Below are 19641 nucleotides of genomic sequence, written 5' to 3' on the forward strand. Positions count from 1 at the left end.
GTTTCTTTTGCTTCACTCCTTTACAGGTCCTTTTGTAACCATAACAAAGGAACAGATTGCATTGTTACATCCCCAGAAATACCGTTAGTCATGCCCCCTCTAATAGCTAGTTCAATCACGTCTCCTCCAATCCATGACTGACACATCGCTTACTGTACTAGGGTGATGACTTCTGGTATTGTGACTTCGCCCCCTGGATGGCTGGCTTCCGACTGACCCTGGAATGAACTGCCGAACCATCCAGTACGAGGCACACTCTTCTTGTTTATACAGCGCCCTCACAGGTCGGGAGGGAGATTGTTGACTAGGATTCATTCGCTCTCTGTCACAAAGAGAGATTCTCTACATTAAAAATATTGAGGCTGATGAAGTAAAAAAACCAAACAAACAAAAAAAAAACAGGAGAACGTGTAGCAGTGGAACGTTCCGTTGCTGGAAATGGTATGTCTAAATCCACTGTTTGAAAAAATTACAGCATTGTTGTATTTAGCGATGTGGCTTTGTACAATACAAATCTTGCTAAATATTACTGAAATATGACAGTAAAAAGACGGAAAATTAATCTCAGCAGTGGCACACTGAAAATGGATGTGTTCTTCCTGTACCTGTAGTCAGTTTGGAATTATGATTATTTGTGGTGATGGTCGGTCGGGTATGCAAATATTTCAAAGGGCTTGCACTCGGGTCAGGTTCAGATCTAGCTTTAAATTTAAGGCAGAGCAGACCTCTAGATGGAATACACTGTACTGTATAATGTGATTGCTTGATTATTAAGTAATTTATTAATGGATTTTATAAATGGAATTGGACTTACAGTATATACAGTGCGGACACGTAGAGAGTCCTCATAATCACATAATACGTGCACAGTACTTGGATAAGGATATAGATATTTGTATAAAATCGAGAGTTTATTGGATTATAGCCAAATGTTTGGTGAAGATTGGTGCAAAATCAAGGCGGTTATCGTGTTCCCCTTGTAGAGTGTGACAGGCAGGTAGGCAGAAAGACATTCACTGACATGTCATTGACACTAGAACAAAGGTCACCCTCTTGCAAATATATTATTTTTAGTAGGGGTAAAGTGATTTTTGTAAATTAGTGTATTTTCATTGTGTAATACTTTCTGTATCTGCAGGGTTTCTGTGGAAAATCATTAGTAATCTGTGTACTATGTGATTTCTTCCTAGGGAATATTGTGTACCATCTGCAAGCAGATGCTTGTTTTAATATTGCTTTTCACACAGCCTGTAATTTGCCCCCAACACTCTTCTGACACCTGATCATCCCTCCAAAAAAGAAAAGGATGTGTTGCCATGGAAATACATTAACACACACAACTCCCACAATTATTTACTTTTCTTCCTGGTTTTGTCACAAAGACTCATTGGAACTGAATGGGTTCCTCGAATATGGGAAGCATGGTATCTGTGTGTACTATAGCTTTCCAACAAAACTTCCCGACTTAAAAGCACAAACTGCACTGTATGTGTCCCTCCTCAGGGAGGTTTGATTGAATGTTGCTATAGCACAGAGGCGTAACTTCGGTGCTGTTGTTTCTGATTGATTGCCACGCACACCCCCAGTGGTCACTTTGTTTTTTTACTTTCAAAAAAATCTGTTCCGCTTCCTCTCACTTGAAATATTTTTCCCTGCAGTATGATACTCTGTAATATAATCCAGGTAGACATGTTTCTACGTGCTGCAATAGAATGTAGTGCAATCCTTCTATTGTGACGACCAAAGGGAGTAGAAAGGTTTTAATAGAGCTAGTGACAAGCTTCAAATGGAATCGTGACTAGTCTTAATGGGAGCTGTTAAAAATAATTTGTACATACTTATGGATACTTACTTAGTTATATAAGACATAGCAGGGCCTATTTAATTGATCTAAATTAGGCTAAACGGAGGCGGATCAAATTACTGTCTGTTATTTAAATCATAAAAAAAATACCATCTGGCGTTTTCTGTATGTTTTTAAAAACACAAGTACACTAAAGTTACTCCAGGGCATGGCTAGATGTTTTATTGTTATTATTATTATTGTTTTTTTTTTAATAAACTATAATACCAAAAGAGGTTCAAGAAAGCTCTCTGTTTGCATATCTTTGTTTTAAGGTTTTCTGTTACAGGCTGTGGCAGGGTAACCCTGCCCCTGTGTGTATTTTGTATTTTATGTGGGGTGTTATTGTTTATATGTATGCATGTATGTATGTATGTAGTGGTGCACGGAGTGTGGGTTATATAGGGTGATTTATAATGTATATTTGTATTTAGGCACAGGGATTGTACAATCACTTCACATGCAGAGTAAAGTGTGTATTTGTATGTGGGCACAGGGATTGCACAAATTAGTTCACATGCAGACTGTGTCGGGATTCAAGTGAATGATTAATTAGCAAGCGAGCCTGGGCACAGCTGTAGATAAAAGAGCATGAATCACTCACTCAGGGTTAGGTGTTTGGTGAGGAGAGAACGAGAGTTTGGAGGTAAAGAAATAATTACTATTAGTATTTAGTATTTAGTATTAGTATTACATAGTAGTAGTAGTATTAAATCAACACATTACTTGTTTTGGGTTTATCTCACCGTGTTTGTTCCGTGTCTGTCTGTTTTGGCCAACATGCTTTTCTTTTTTTTTTCGGGGTCTCAGTGTTTTGTTTTGTTTAAATCTTTTATTTGTAATAAAACTTGTGCACCAGCACATTCAACACCAGTACTGTTGTCTGTCTAACTTCCTGGTATGACTTCGCCACCAGCAATCCTTGTCACAATGACCTTGAAAACATCTCATTAAAAAAGCAATTAAAGTAGAAAGCGATTACATTTGGTGTTCATCAAAAGGAAATCAGAGACAGCTCTTGCACGTAGCTCAGCTGGTACAGTACTTGGACAATAAGTAGGCCACTTGTTAGCTATAACTGTGTATAAATTAGTGGAGATGCTCATTCATACACGGTTGTGTTTAAGTGATTTAGAAGAGACTAGATAAAGCACGCTCTGTATAAACTCCTCGCTGCAGTGTGTAAAATCGGACAGCCATTCTGGCTGGGGGTGTTCAGTTGGTGTAACAGTAGCAGATGGGACCAGAGATATAACGATACTTTATTTTTGTTGTTGGAAATGTTATGATAACAATGAGAAAAATTTAAACACGTGGCAATAGAACATCAACTTAATGGGGCATGAAGTTGATGTGAAAATATTTTTTACAAGAAGGGGTGTGTGTGTGTGTGTGTGTGTGTGTGTGTGTGTGTGTGTGTGTATATGTATATATATATATATATATATATATATATATATATATATATATATATATATATATATATATATATATATATATATATATATATATATATGCATACAGTGGCTTGCAAAAGTATTCAGACCCCTGACCAATTCTCTCATATTGCTGTATTACAAATGGTACATTCAAATTTCGTTCTGTTTGATATTTTATTTTTAAACACTGAAACCTCGAATCAATTATTGTATGGTGACATTGGTTTTATGTTGGGAAATATTTTTAAGAAAAATAAAAAACTGAAATATCTTGCTTGCATAAGTATTCAACCCCTGTGCTGTGGAAGCTCCCAGTTTGCACCGATGAAAGAAATTGCCCTAATGAGGACACAATTACCTTACCATTGGCCTCCACCTGTGAACCATTAAAGTTGCTGTCACATTTTTTGGATAAAAACCCCATTGTTGAAGGATCATTGGTAAGGCTGTGAATCTGAAGGAAAATGAAGACCAAAGAGCATTCTACAGAAGTTAGAGATAAAGTAATACAAATGCATAGATTAGGGAAAGGGTACAAAATAATATCCAAGTGTTTGTATATCCCAGTGAGCACAGTTGGATCAATAATCAGGAAGTGGAAGCTGCATCACACCACCCAGGCACTGCCAAGAAAAGGCTGTCCCTCAAAACTCAGCGCTCAAACAAGGAGACTTGTGACAGTCCAACAATCACTTTGAAGGAGCTACAGAGTTCAGTGGCTGGGAGTGGAGTAATGGTGCACCAGTTAACCATATCAAGAGCTCTGCATAACACTGGCCTGTATGGGAGGGTGGCAAGAAAGAAGCCGTTACTCAAAAAGTACCATCTGAAAGCACGTCTGGAGTTTGCCAGAAAGCATGGGAGTGACCCAGCTGCGATGTGGGAAAAGGTTTTGTGGTCAGATGAGACCAAGATAGAGCTTTTTGCCCAAAACTCAAAGCGCTATGTGTGGCGCAAACCTAACACTGCCCATGCCTCAAGACACACCATCCCTACAGTGAAGTATGGTGGTGGCAGCATCATGCTGTGGGGATGCTTCTCCTCTGCAAGGACTGGGCATCTTGTTACAATTGAAGGAAGAATGGATGGAGCAAAATACAGGAAAATACTGCAAGAGAATCTGCTTCAGTCTGCTAAAAAACTGAAGCTTGGGAGGAAATTCACCTTCCAGCAGAACAATGATTCCAAGCACAAGGCCAAAGCAACATTGGAGTGGCTCAAGAACAAAAAGGTGAATGTCCTACAGTGGTCCAGTCAAAGTCCTGATCACAATCCCATTGAGAATCTGTGGCACTATTTGAAAATTGCGGTCCACAAGCGTCGTCCAACCAACCTGAACAACCTGGAGCAAATCTGCCAAGAAGAATTGGCCAAAATCACTCCGACACTGTGTGCAAAGCTGGTACATACTTATCCCAAAAGACTTAAAGCTGTTATTGCAGCGAAAGGTGGCTCTACCAAATATTAATGTGTGGGGGTTGAATACTTATGCAAGCAAGATATTTCAGTTTTTTTATTTTTCTTAAAAATATTTCCCAACATAAAACCAATGTAACCTTACAATAATTGATTTTGAGTTTCAGTGTTTTAAAATAAAATATCGAACAGAACGAAATTTCAATGTACCATTTGTAATTCAGTAATATGAGAGAATTGGTCAGGGGTCTGAATACTTTTGCAAAGCTATATATATATATATATATATATATATATATATATATATATATATATATATATATATAGTTATTTAAAAAAACGTTTTTACAGTGCTCGTATGTTTATTTTAGTTATTTAGCAGACACCTTTATCCAAGGTGACTTACAGAGACTAGGGTGTGTGAGCTATGCATGAGCTGCACAGTCACTTACAACAACGTCTAACCCGAAAGACGGAGCACAAGGAGGTTAAGTGGCTTGCTCAGGGTCACACAGTGAGTCAGTGGCTGAGCTGGGATTTGAACCGGGTACCTGCTTGTTAACCACTGGACCACACCACCTATGCTCCAGTTAACAGTATTCAAAATGTTTATTTTCTTCCAGTAAAATAGCGGCAATTTCCACAATTCATTTAATTTCTTCTCTGAGGGTATTTTGTTTCCGGTTCCGGACTTATGTTTCCATGGATACCGTGAATCGCGAAGTACCAATCAGTTTCGAGCTGTTAATCATCGATTTAGACTTTTTTTTCCTCCAAGTAAACAAAGGCCAGTGGAGGTGACCGAGTAATGCCACAACTTATTGCTATTTATAATTTTTATAGCAAACTTTCAGTCTCTCATTGCCATTAAAACTAAGGTTACCAGATTTCCATAGTAAAAAACAAGAATCTTTTTTTTTCCCTAGTTATGCTCTTTTTTGGTTGAGAACCAGCTCGCCATTTTGATTATAAACAAAGTGCTGTTTTGTTTTAGTATTTCAGTACATACCAATCATTTCCTGTGACTTCAGTTGAATCCCGTTGTGAGCAGCTTAAAGGTGGTGCGCAGTGAAAAAAAAGTCATTGTGGGGAGAGTTTATCCTTTCTAAACATGTCCTGAAAGTTTCATTCATATTCATTACTTAGAAGTTGAAAAAATGCAAGTTTTTAGTAAGACAGCTTTAAAGACAGTGCTTTCATGACGCCACACCAGAACAACAATCCATGTCAATAAACGCAGTAAGATGGCGGATGCTGGATTTGAAAGCGATCTCACTGGTTTGGACGATTCACGTGGGATTTATGATGTGAACAATGATTCGCCTCCACATTCCCTGACATCAGATTCCAATGAGCAGAACATGTGTACAGTTTTTGTTTGTTTATTGATTATACTTTGTTAATTGTTTATGTTCTCTGCACTTGATGTATGATGTATCATGACTGTATGATTTGAACAGGGCAGTTTGTGTTTGGGTATGAAGACAGTTAACATGGTGAAGCAGCATGCTGTGACCTTAGTCTGTTGTTAACTTTAAGGCCTGCACACACCAGACGGGACACGATTTTTACAGGGGCGACACAACAAATTTGTTGCGAAAACACTGTGCACACCAGAAGCGATCACAGACAAGACACAACATTTGTAAATTTGCCAAATCTTTCAGAAAGTATGATTATTACTTTGTGATTAGTGATATTCTTTGAGTGCTGGATGCTGAAGCAGCTATCTTCTTTGTTTGTGTTCATGTTATCTCTGTGGTGCAGGGGCTATGTGTATTGCTCTTCTTGATGATGTTGGACTAGAAAGGGAAAATTGTAATGTCGGACCTAGTCCGACATAGGACCACAAAGTGTTAATGTGTATCGGTTTGCTTTCACTTTGAAACTTTTTACTCCTACGCACTTACCAGATGTATAGTTCATCTATCTGAGTGCCTCCCGTTCTGGCAGTATTGAGCTACAACAGTATTACATATTGAAAGTCTTAAATAGTGTATACAATCTACATTAATAACTTTTCCAGGGTCCTACATAAACATTAATGTGATTTCTACAGTAAGTGGTCGTACTATAATTTAATACAAATTCAAACTAGTAAGCCTGTATTGCAGTTGCAGCAGACTGCAACCACCAGCCAAAAAGGGAAGTACTGTACCAGGGAAATATAGGGGAAATATAGTATATACATGGAAATATACAGGGAAATATAGTACTGTACCAGCAAAACCAATACAGTACATCTAAATAAAAGCCTACTGTTTTTTAAAACACAGTCCTTTCAGCTATGTATTTTTGATATTGTATCTTTTTTGTGTTCCCTGAAAAACGGACAAAATTAAATAACCAGATATGCGTTACACGCGTTTAACCGCAACTGAAGTCCAAATTTTATAGGGCTGGATATGGGAGTGCTGACTGTACACTTATTTTTGGGGCCCGATTAAGGCACCTATGTAGGCCCAGGATATGCAGGATTTAGAACCCTGCAAAACCCTGAGATTTGTTTTCGGTGGGGGTCATTGCCACCTGCACCCGCGCTAGGGGAGGACCTCTATGCCCCGCTGCCTTCTACTTAGGATTTCTAGCCTCCTACTTTAAATGAAAATGAAAAGACTATGTACTAATTAGTTAACTAACTGTTAGTTAGTTAGCTAGCTGATCTGATCAAGTGGACCAAGTTAGATGGATAATGGGAACCAACCCATAGGCCAGTTTATAGAAAGTAAAAACCAGAATTTTAGACGATTTGAAGAAACATTTTCTGTGTGTTGTAGTGCAAATATAATGAAACCAGATGACTTCCCCCATCTTTTATATATTGCATCGGTTTTCCCTGTATTAATATTTAACATCAACAGGACTTAAACTAATATTACAATCTCTGTCATATAAAAGGTGTGGAATCTACCGATCTACACAATGCGTATGCTGTAAAATAGTGTACATTTGCAGGACAATCTACACACCCCCATTGTGCTCTGCGTACATGTAATGATTTATAACCTGCTTGATAAAGGCTGTTTGGTATTTATACTTTCAGTAGTCATAGTACATTTGTGTGGAATTTTAATATGCAAAAAATCCCTTCCAAACTGATTAATTAAATGCATAATTTGCATGGGGAATTTCAAGAATAAAATGTACAAAAAATCCAAGATACATTTTAAGGGGGGCTTCTGTGTGGTGCATCCAGTGAAGGCGCGCCTCGTGGCGTGCAGGATGTGCCCTCTAGCCTGGAGATCGCAGGTTTGAATCCAGACTATGTCATTGCCGACCGTGTCCGGGGATTCCTAGGTGGTGGCGCACAATTGGCCGAGTTCTGCCCAGGTAGAGGGGCTTAGGTCGGCAGGGGAATCCACGGTTCACCACGCACCAGCGACCATTGTGGTTGATAGGGTCTGAGCCATCAGATTTGTGTTGGTCAGTTTGGCTTGCTGTGGATCGAATTGGCAGGAGCACGTTTTGGAGGACGTGTGTTCCAGCCTCTATTTCCCGAGTCGCCAGGGGGTTGAAGCAGTGAACTGGGATACAAATAGCAATTGGGCATTCCAAACTGGGGAGGAAACCAGGTAAAAAAAAACATTGGCGACAACTTCAAATCAAAAAAAGGATACATTTTTCTGAAAATTCACCATTTATTCCATTCTTTGTATCTGTAGATTTAAGACAGTTTATTGTTATAGGTTAACTGTATTACAAAGCTGAAATATTATTCATATTTAAAATAAACTCCTATCACAGTCTACGAAGCGAAACACAAAATGAAAAATAAAAGTTCATGTTAAAAATAAAATATGTAACATAGTACTGTGTAATATGTGATCGCTTTGTAAAGCACAATGTAGACGGAGGTATGGCAATAGAGTATGTAGAAGAGTAATAAAAAAACACACTGTAAACGTACAGTAATAATATTGGACATATTTCTAATACAGGTTGTATTAGAAATTTAAAATGCTTATGTTTCTTAAAAAATGTCATAATTCCTGGCTGATGTAATATAGACATAAGGGACATAAACAACACTCTTTTCATGTGTATCACCCATATTACACAAATTGTCAAGCAAATATTGAGAACAATGAGAAAACAGAGCAAGCAGACTAATATATACTTCACAGGAAGGGTCTGGTTTAGTACGCTGCAATCAGCACTAAACTTGATGTAGTTTAACTGATGTATCCCAAAGAGTTAATCAACTTTTGGTGCACTGCAATTGTGATTAGCAGTGTATTAATGTTTGTCCAAGCAAGTGGTTCAAACTCACTTCGGCCTCTAATCATCAAATTGTCAGTGTTCAGAATTTTTTTTCAGTAAATGTTTTTCCAAAAAAATATATTAAAACTTTTCTTCAGTGGGAAGTGATTCATCAAAGTTATATTTGTAAAATTGACAGATTTTCCACCAAACTTATAGATAAATTAAAGGTGTTTTACACGTGGACCGCCTTAAAAGCAACCTGATTTGAATGAAATTTTCTGTTTTTTCAATAACACAGAATTTATATGAATCACACAGCTAGAAGGGAGTGGGTGAAAGCCAGACCTAAAACAATATGAAACATCTTGAAAATGATACCATACAATTATTCCGTCTCTACGGTCTATATTAAAAATAATTTGTACTATATGAGTTTTCATACTTTTTAATCCTGTTTTATTGGCCTAGTTTTCAAGATGTTTATACCCGTCTGGGCAGTTTTGTCTTGATCTGGAATATAAATTTATTTAAAATAGGAAAACTCATGCAAAATGTCTCTAATTGAAGTGAAATAGATTTAGTTACGATTCTCACAGCTCCACACACTGACAGAAAAGTATTACTTAAAGACTGTTTTACACAGTTGAAGTAACATTATTTAAGTATGTCTATCATTTTTTGTTCTATGAGTCTAAAACAGTTTTAGCCGTTACATAGACTGCAAAGATAAAAAAAAAAAATAAAAAATTTAAAACTGATGCCTCAGAATGCAAAGAAGCGTCCAAAAAGCTATCTCCCCCTAAGTAAGATGGCGTCTCTGTTTGCATAACAAAATCAGTGTCCCATCTAGGCCTTGCTATAGCTATGATTTACGTATTTAGGTATATTGAATTAATCTCCCAGTTGTGTGGAAACTTGGTGAGGATATTCATTTGAAGTTAAGAGTATACTGTATATGCCATGGTGACCTACTTGGGTTAAATTACACTGATTAAGGCTGGGGACAGGTAGCAGTTGTTACAATGGTACAAGGTACATATATTTATCCAGCCATCTTTATACCATACACTAAACTACAATATGGATTTAAGCTATGGAAGCCTTGTCACAATTAAATCTGTGTCTTGATTTAAAGTTCCTGATTTCCATAGGTACCTACAGTACCCAATGTCTAACTGTTGACACAGATAAAAAACGGCACAGAACAGATGGGAACTTTTACAGTCAGTTTGCCTGATTCAGTTGACAACCAATTCACTTTGTTGGGGTGGGGTAGGGTGGAGGTGTAGTTGCCTATTAGACAGACGCTCCTATAATTTAAAATATGGCTTCCAACCTTCAGCTGATCCGATACAAAGAGTAAATGCATTTATCAAAATTACTATAAGGGGCAAAGCGTTTGAAACGTATTGCACAGTTAACAGGTTTCATTATGTTTTAATGAAGAACCAGAACACATTCTGGGCAATCTTCAAAAATAAATACTACTATGAAATTGTATTCACAGTATTGCTATCAAGAGCCATACAAAGGCAAACACAAAGGTTCAACCAACCATGATTTTTTAAATTAGAGGACCGTTGTTGTTTAAAAACAGTTGTGAAACCCTCAATTCTCTCTGACTCTCTGAGGGGCTACCTTGCTGAGTTCTACTCTTGGCTGAGGTAGCAGGTATCTGAGCCCACAGAGCCATGTGTGCCGGAAATCTACCCTGCAGGGTCTCTGAGTCGAGATAATTGGAGCAGCAGCAGGGTTTAAACTTTAATAAGGCTCCAGGTGAGCAGAGCTGGAGAGTCCCAGCTAATCAGCTATAGAGGTCAGTTTTATGCCACGGATGATACATGACAAAGAAACTTCCAGAGACATGCAGCATCATAGAAAATATAAAAGGTCATCATTCCTCATGAGTGACGTATCCCTCCACATTGTGCAATGAAACAGATTTAGTATCACCACAAGCAGGTGACCAGGCAAGAGGCAAAACATCACAGTGTCAGTAGCAGAAGTATTTTTAAATCGAAACCGTGTAAATCATTTTTGTTGCCGTTTTATTGAGATCTGCTTGCATGTTTAATGATGACAAATTATCAGACTGTGTTCTCTGGATGTTGAGATTGATTGAGTTCAACGAGACATGGAAAGGAAGTTTGAGAGAAGAATTATCATCACATGTTTATTACATCAATAATTAAGCATCATAGTGAGGGGAGCTTGTATGAATTTGAAAAACCTTCAACTGCTAAGATTTTATAAACCATTTCAGCTTACAACTTCATATTTTCAGTGTTGTGGAAACTACTGGGATAAAATCTATGTGAACCATTGTTTTAACAAATAGTATAACTATGATACAGATTGTTTTTACATATCGTATTTGCAAATCATTCCATCTGATGTCCCATTCCCTTTAGATTAGTCCCAGCGCTCCAGATAAGCTGTGCACGGGGTGTTTCACACATTTTTCAAACAGAAGCAGTTTGATGTTTGGGGTGTGTTTTGGCGAATTTGATGGCAGCCATTTTGATATTAAAATTTATCGCCTCATGAAATTGAAGTGGGTTTGATAGCTTATGACATATGCAAAGTTTCAGATCAGTCAGTTTTCCGGTTCCCAAGAAGAAGATTTTGAAAGATTTTTCCAAAAAATGCATTGGGCCGCCATCTTGGTTGATGCAGGAGTTCAATTTTTTTGCATCTGAACTGTAATCTATACAGAATTATACCTGTCAAGGTTCATGTTGATTGGTTACACTGCATGTGAACAGTAGAAGTTTAAAGTTTTGGGAGGAAAAACAACAATAATAATAATAATAAAAGCCTAATAACAATAGGGTTCCAAAGGAATGTTGATTGGACCCCCTAATGAGAAGAATGTAACTGGTGAGTTCTCCACCAAAACCCTTTACCAGCCAAGATGTGAAGAAATCCAAAGTGTCTTGATTGTATTACATTATAAGTAGTCCAAATATATGTATTATTCCAAATTTTTGCATTTATATAACTGAAAATGATTAAGAGCTACAAATAATAGTTATTTATAAAGACAGCTGCAGTCAAAGGAGTATTGCAGAAAATACTACATTTATGGAGGTGGAATGTGAGAAACATTGCAGCGCTCTGGGGACATAGCTGTAACCCATCTTACAAGGACAGGGCGCACAAGGAATTCTTTCAGAAGGCAGAACCGTGTTATTAGAAAAATACCATTTTACAAGTGCTTCAAAATATCGGAAATAATTTCACAGGTGCAGGAGGAGCATGGCATTTCAGTAAATAATAGGACCATTCAAAGGAGGTTATAGGAATGTGGTTTAAAAGGACAAGTTTCTGCCAAAAAAATATTACCCCACAAATACTGCAACCATGTTTTATTCTACTCATACACATGTGTAGTAAACTATGTGGAGTCTAACAGAAACAAGTAGAGGACCAAGTGCTATATTTCTATCTGCACACACATACATGGTGCACTCACAGTCTTGGACTAATTCAAAATTCCATTCAAACACAAACACTTTCACATGCATGGTTGACCTGCCCAATTGGAGGTGAACAGTAATACACTATCCCTGTTAAAAAACAAGATATTCATTGATTTACAATGTGGAGAGCCTTTGCTGTGCCACACACACACCTATTTACATAGAGGAAGTTTTTTTTTTTTTTTTGCACAAATGAGGAGTGGGGAGCTTGGTACAGTCATCTTTTTTGGCAGTCTTGGAAAAGGCAGTTATGTATGCACACTTGTGACTTACTTAGTTGTGTAGTTTATGTACCAAATTGGTCTAGGGCTTGTGAGTCATATGTATAAATAGCATATGGATCAGAAGTTGTTGTTTTATGTGAGATGCTGATGTGTTTTTTATAAATTTTTCTTCAGAAAAGCCATTTCCCGTTCTGGCCTCCAGCATCTTGCCCCGTTCCAGATGCCCTTCCCTTCACTGACAAATGGGCCTGCCAAGGAACTTCGGACCACTGTAGACTGGAGCGTAAGTTACAACTTTCAAAGTTGCAACAGTTAAATATCCAGCAAACATTGTCCACTAATGCCAACTAGGCCACCAATGCAAAGATGAGCTGAGGGGACCAGAAGAACCAGAGACCTATAGGCAAGAAAGAGCATTGGCAGCATTATTTGTGATACCTGAAAGGTGTCAGGCTTGCAAGATGAAGTTATTGCTAACAAAAGTCTAGACGAGCCAGAAGAATGGCTTTTATTAGTAATATGTTGTGATGGGGTACTGCCCGCCCCTGTGCATATTTCATGTTTTGTCTTATTTTGTATTTATATGTGTTGTTGTAGTATTATTATTTAAAATGTACTGTTTTGTGTATTTAAAAAACAGTTTTATTGTTAGTATTATTTACAGCCTGGGTGGGGTTAAAATGCCCCATCTAGATAAAATCATGAGAATGGGTGGTCAACAACGAGTGATTATTGATTAGTGATTATTGATAATCCCTCGGGCACAATATAAAACAAGCAGCTTTGGCTGAACAGGGTTGGGGTTCAGAATGGAGAACGGGAGAGAGAAGGAGGTACAGAGAAAAACAAAAGTAATAACAATTGCTACTCGTGCTGGAAAGAACAGCATGGTACTTGTTGAGTGTCAGTGTTTTTGTGTCTGTGAGTTATTTTTGTGTAAACCTTTGTTTTACTCAGTGAGCTGTTTTGTGAAAGCATTTTGTTTTCTGTTTAAACATTTTATTTATAATAAATCTGCGCAGCCGCGCTTCATTCACCAAAACTGTCTTTTCCCTGACATCACAACACGAGCCATCCTGTTCACATCCTTTTTTGCCTTATGAGTGTAAAATTTTTTAGCAGCCAAGGATTCCGGATTTAAGGGTACCAGATAGTTCTCTGCAGTCATAAGAACATAAGAAAGGTTACAAACGAGAGGAGGCCATTCAGCCCATCTTGCCCGTTTGGTTGTTAGTAGCTTATTGATCCCAGAATCTCATCAAGCAGCTTCTTGAAGGATCCCAGGGTGTCAGCTTCAACAACATTACTGGGGAGTTGATTCCAGACCCTCACGATTCTCTGTGTAAAAAAGTGCCTCCTATTTTCTGTTCTGAATGCCCCTCTGTCTAATCTCCATTTGTGACCCCTGGTCCTTGTTTCTTTTTTCAGGTCGAAAAAGTCCCTTGGGTCGACATTGTCAATACCTTTTAGTATTTTGAATGCTTGAATTAGGTCGCCGCGTAGTCTTCTTTGTTCAAGACTGAAGAGATTCAATTATTTTAGCCTGTCTGCATATGACATGCCTTTTAAACCCGGAATAATTCTGGTCGCTCTTCTTTGCACTCTTTCTAGAACAGCAATATGTTTTTTATAGCGAGGTCACCAGAACTGGATGCAATTCGACTACCCTGGGATCAAGAGATTCTGAAGTAGAAATGAGAATTAAGACAAAGTTTGATTTGAGGGGCAAGAGAGTGTTTGTGAACAAATGAAGTGGAGGAGCCAGCTCTAGAAGCAGCTGCAAGTGTGAAGATTACCTGCTCAGCAGCAAAGGCGGACATGGGTGAAGTGGTGGATGTGACACACTGTTGGGGTGACTGATGCAGGGGGAGGGAGGGCTGCTGGCTCCAAGTGAGTAATCTTGTTATCGAGCAAATCCAGGTGGTCAGAGACTGAAGAAACAGTAGCATTGGCTGGTTGAATGAAATGCTTGAATATTTGGCGACATAATTCAGCTGGCTGTGGAGCTGAATGAGAGGCAGAGGAATCAGGAGTGCATGGAGCCTGCGCAGTGGGGGAGGAGCGTCCGTTGACAAGCCTGGTTGGCTGAACTGGTGTGAGTGTAAATAAAGAGATCTGATCGTTCCCTGCTAGAATTCCTTTTTTAACAGTAGAACCGCCAGGTTTTCTTATTACCTAGAACTGCCGTGCTGGTCATTTTAACCGGTACATTTTTAATATGAAAATGAAAGACAAACTATCAGCTACAACTCAAAAGTTTTATTCATGAATACCATATCTAACATTTGCATAGCAGAAACACTGTATTTAAATGGAAAATTAAAGATAAAATGCTTTATTTTCAAAATTAGCGCATACAGCACAACTACAAAAATAAAAAAATAGAAAATATTATAAAACAAGCATTTTAAAAGAAACTAGTGTGTAAACGGGTATGTTTACATATAAAACCGGAATCAGTTTTTTCTAATACTAACATAAAAAAGAAAGTATAACAAGACTTCCAGTATGTTGGCTCTTATTGTACTGTATGTAATCTTCTTGTTTCGTATGGCATTTTGGACTGCAACATATTACAGATTGACATACAGATTTGAGTACGTCAGGGGTAGCAGCATTTAGAGACTCTAGATTGCCCTTGAAAGATATGATTGGGAAGATGATGAAAATATGTTTCACGGTCTGAGGTGTTGTGCCGCAATCACAGTCTGGACTTTCTTTAACTTTCCATTTGTAGAGTAGATCTCTAGAACTGCCAGACCAGTCTCGTATGTAATGTAGCCAGCCTGCTGTCTATCTTCTTACTGCATTGCTCTATTTGTTTATTTGTTGTATTTATTTATAACTTGTACTTCTCATACTCTTATCAGTCGCTTTGGATGAAGGCATCAGCTAAATAATAATAATAATAATAATAATAATAATAATAATAATAATAATAATAATAACACTAATAATAATAGTAGTCGGCCATGTAACGCAAATGCTTTGAGCGAAACGTACTTCAAAAACATCTTGAATAACAATCCACACAGACATAATTAAAAAAGAAAATAGAACTAAATTCCTGTTATGTACAGGATGAATGCCACACAATCCAACAAGATGTAATTTGACTCTGCATACAGACATACTGCCATTCCGTATTGGGCACAGACATCATACGTTTTATTATTGTTTCCCTGCCTGGTGTGTGTACACAGAGTGCAGCTTTGCAGTATTGTGATTGAAATGTTTGTGCCGAAGCTTTGTGGCTAGTTCCAAAATGAAATATTTATATATTTAAAATAAATATTTTCCCTGTTATATTCCTTGTATCAAAGAAAGATTGATATCTTGCCGGGTAAGTGGCCATCTTGGAGCTATTGTTGTACAAATCCAGTTAGGGCAAATATCTGTGCTCTCAAATAAAACAAAATAATATCTCAGTGTTTCTCAAAAAAGATTTTGTGACATTGTCTATAAAAAAAAAAAATGTAATCCACAGTTGTTTACATCCACACGCTATGCATGTCAAAGAAGACGCGAGTTGCAAAGGATTAGCATACAGCCACACCATCCCACATTCCACAATGAAATACATAGTGATGTGGCCCAGAGGTGAGAAGCGGGTGTGTCTTGTATAGTGTATGTAAAAAAAAAAAAAAAAGAATATTGTATGATATATGAAAAACAAATCATGTATTGTAATACCCGGTCAATATGACCAGTCTGGCAGTTTTAGGGATGCATTTATATAACTTTGTCATTTTTGCAAATCTGCTGCTCAAACACTGTCTGGTTATTTACTTCATATATTTAGGAAAAGTCAAGAACAGACATGCGCATGGGATTCACTAACGCAGTTATTTAAATTTAAAACCCTAAAACAGTCAAATTGACTGGCATGGCAGTTCTGTTGTTAAAAAGAACTTTCAGCAACTTTTGGGTGGGTCAGTCTTTGAAGAAAAGCCGAGCTGGAGAATCATCCCAAGGGTAATAGCATTTAGAGTGGCAGGGAGGACTAGAAGCAACAGGAGCCTGAATGACCGAGATAAAGGATCGAGCGTGGCGGGGTCAAGCACGGCAGGATCAAGCATGGCACGAGTGAGCATGACGGATCGAGCACGACGGGAGCGAGCACGACGGGAGCGAGCACGATGGGAGCGAGCACGGCGGGAGCGAGCGCGACAGTAGCGAGCACGACGGGTTGAGCATGGTGGATTGAGCACAATGGGAGTGAGCACAATGGATCGAGCATGGCAGGAGAGAGCAAGGCGGGACCAAGCACGACTGGTCTTGCACGGCGGGAACGAGCACTGCAGAGCTGTGTGGCAATATGCAAAGTAAAAAGTCAGATGAAAGGTTACAATTATATACTGTGTACAGTCTTGATCTTTGCTAGTACAAGCGTGTAGTAACTTAGCAGTAATTTAGCAGGTTTTTTTTTGGTAAGGGAGGCAGGCTGCAAAGTTTCAAATAAACTCTGCAGATTAAATTAGCTGCCCTCTCCTAAAACAGGGTGTGACAGAAATAGAATGATTCTTGGTGGTAAATCTCCCTCCCGACCTGTGAGGCCACTAAGTAATGGGAACAGAGTGTTTGGCCTGACAGTTCATTCCCAGGGTTAAAAGGAAGTCGGTCAGCTAGAAAGGGGGCAGAGCTTCGGTGCACTAACTCATCGACCGAGAAGGGAAATGATGTGGCAGCCGCGTATTGGAGGAGCGGCTGCAGTCGTATACCAAGGGTTTATGTGTGACAATACAAATAGGGGTCGAAGCGACGTAATCTGTTCCTTCAGTTATGGTTAAGGAACGACCTGGAAGGACCAATATTGTGAAAAGTATCATTAGTGTTTTGTTTGTTTTGTCTTGTCTAAAAATACTGTTTGTTATTGTTTAGACAGCTAACGCAATCCTGAGCTGTCGCCAAAGGCCAGCACCAACGCAGACAACATCACTGCACTTTGTTTATTATTTGGGAACCAACCGTGGATTTGAACAACAATACATGCCGATGTATTGCCTGTTAAGATTGTCTATTATTTACTATTATTATGCCATCAGGCAATTGGATTACAAACCATTAAACAACATTGCACCTGGATTATAATCATCTCTCTGTTTATTGATCACCTGCACCTGCACACTGTTAACCACTTTGCCACACAGGGACAGAGAAATTGTAATTAATTTCCCCTTGTGGAGTTGACAGCTCAGTGTGAGATCTTTCTCTCCTCTGGAGAGACAAAGGAAAAGAAAAGAAGCTGCAGATCACTAATTAGTGTCGTCTTTCATGCTTGGATATCTTCAGAAGAGGGAATTTATTATCAAGGCAGTGATACAGAAAGGTCCTGGATAAACAAGCCAGTGGTTACGTTAGCAACTTGGGAGCTCAGTGAGCTAAAGGGAACCTCTTCAAAGATTAAAGAATTACATTTGAATTACATTTGAATTACATTTGATCCTTCCAATTCAAGGATCAGAGAGACTGTGTTAAGTTTTCTTAATAGGAGGTTAGTCCTAACAAGGGTGGATGTTTTAAGGTTGAGCAGGTCTTCACAAAAAGGGGTTTCACTGTATGGTACTTAACAGTAATAAATGTCCATTTGGCAAATAATTGAAGGTAATTAAAAGAAAACAATCATTAATTGTAATTGTAAATGTGATCTGGCTTGTGATAAGCTATGTCTTGACAACCGCTTGTCTGAGTTTGATCAAACTAATTATGGACATTTGGTAAAATAAGTTATTGAACAGATAGAACCCATAACTTTAAAATGTTCAATAAAAAAATACGGTAAAACTTAAACAATTTGACTACCAGTTTGACTTATGACTTTGTTAGTGTACTGATTTAAACTGTATGTGATATTGTATTATCTGTTAAAAAAGGTTGTACCGTCCCAGACTAATCAAAAACAGGTAAAAAGAAAATTTGATTAGGTAGGTTTGATTTTTTTTGTGTCTTTGTTAATTAAGTAAGGATAGATGGTCATAAGGTGTGCAAGTCTTGTACAGTAGCCTCCATTGCATTGTTTACCACAGTAGTTTTGCACTATATTTTTGCAGTTTTACTATGGTTATACTATGCATTAACCATAGTATACCTCGGTTTGCCATGGTTTTATTTATATGCTTTACTGTACCTTGCTTGTCTTAATAATGCCTACCTGTGATTTACCATGCTTTCACTATGCTGTATTACACTTTGTCATGTTACTGTAGGAAACATTTTCTATAGGTTTAGCTCGACACAACAAGATTCAATTGTTTACTGTTGTTTAATTTTTATAACTTTTAGAAATGCTAAAATAAACTTAAATTCACTGGCAGATGTTTTGACTAGAAGGCTTTTTCATTGATGAAAAAGTTTGTCATTTAGGTTTATTTTATTAATTATAAACTCAGCACTCTAACATGTTATCTCTTTCCCTGGGGAAACTTACATGCATATGCTGGTTGTTCTTGTTGCAGGAGAACGCAGTAAATGGAGATCACCTCTGGCTAGAGACAAACTGCTCTGGAGATCTGTGCTACCTGGGGGAGGAGACTTGTGTTGTCAGGATTGCAGTGAGTCTAAAATCATAGTAGAGTTATCTGTATTAAGCATACAGTGCTGTATAAAAGTTTCATGAACAGTTCACTGATTTGCAAAAAAACGTATGTGTTGTCGAGCAGTGAAACTTGGCATGCAGCAATAGTAGACAGTGGGGATTAGGATATGGTATGATTAACACTGTGCTTCAGTGTACTTGGATGCAAAAAAGGCATTCTACAGGGTTGAATGGGAGTATGTCCATCACACTCTGGACACCTTTGATAAGAGGGCTTTACGGTAACCCATCTGTTGTAGTGTTAACCAATGTGTTATTGTTTCCCCTTATGTGTACCACTGTCCTGTTCTGTCTGGGGTAAGTGTGATGTGTTACTGTATAGTGTGTGTGTGTGATTCATTTAGTGTCCCCCCCCCCCCCCGTCTCTCCCCACTGTGTGTTGAATTCTGTGACCTGTTTTGACTAGACTAGACTTTGTGCTTCATAAGGGGCGCTGTTA

The 19641-nt window shown here is 38.2% G+C and overlaps 1 protein-coding gene across 4 annotated transcripts in view; it reads left to right on the top strand.

Moving 5' to 3' along the window:
* The window catches only part of LOC121319582 (diacylglycerol kinase iota-like), a 115409-nt gene that overhangs the window by 34078 nt on the left and 61690 nt on the right, over window positions 1–19641 (top strand). For all 4 annotated transcript variants that reach the window (XM_041257163.1, XM_041257166.1, XM_041257167.1 and 1 more), the window contains exons 2-3: window positions 12782–12890; window positions 19063–19158. In XM_041257163.1, the coding sequence (XP_041113097.1) occupies window positions 12782–12890; window positions 19063–19158 (205 nt within the window). The remainder of the gene's footprint in view (window positions 1–12781; window positions 12891–19062; window positions 19159–19641) is intronic.

This window comes from Polyodon spathula, chromosome 8 (genome assembly GCF_017654505.1).
Source record: "Polyodon spathula isolate WHYD16114869_AA chromosome 8, ASM1765450v1, whole genome shotgun sequence".
Lineage (NCBI taxonomy): Eukaryota > Metazoa > Chordata > Actinopteri > Acipenseriformes > Polyodontidae > Polyodon > Polyodon spathula.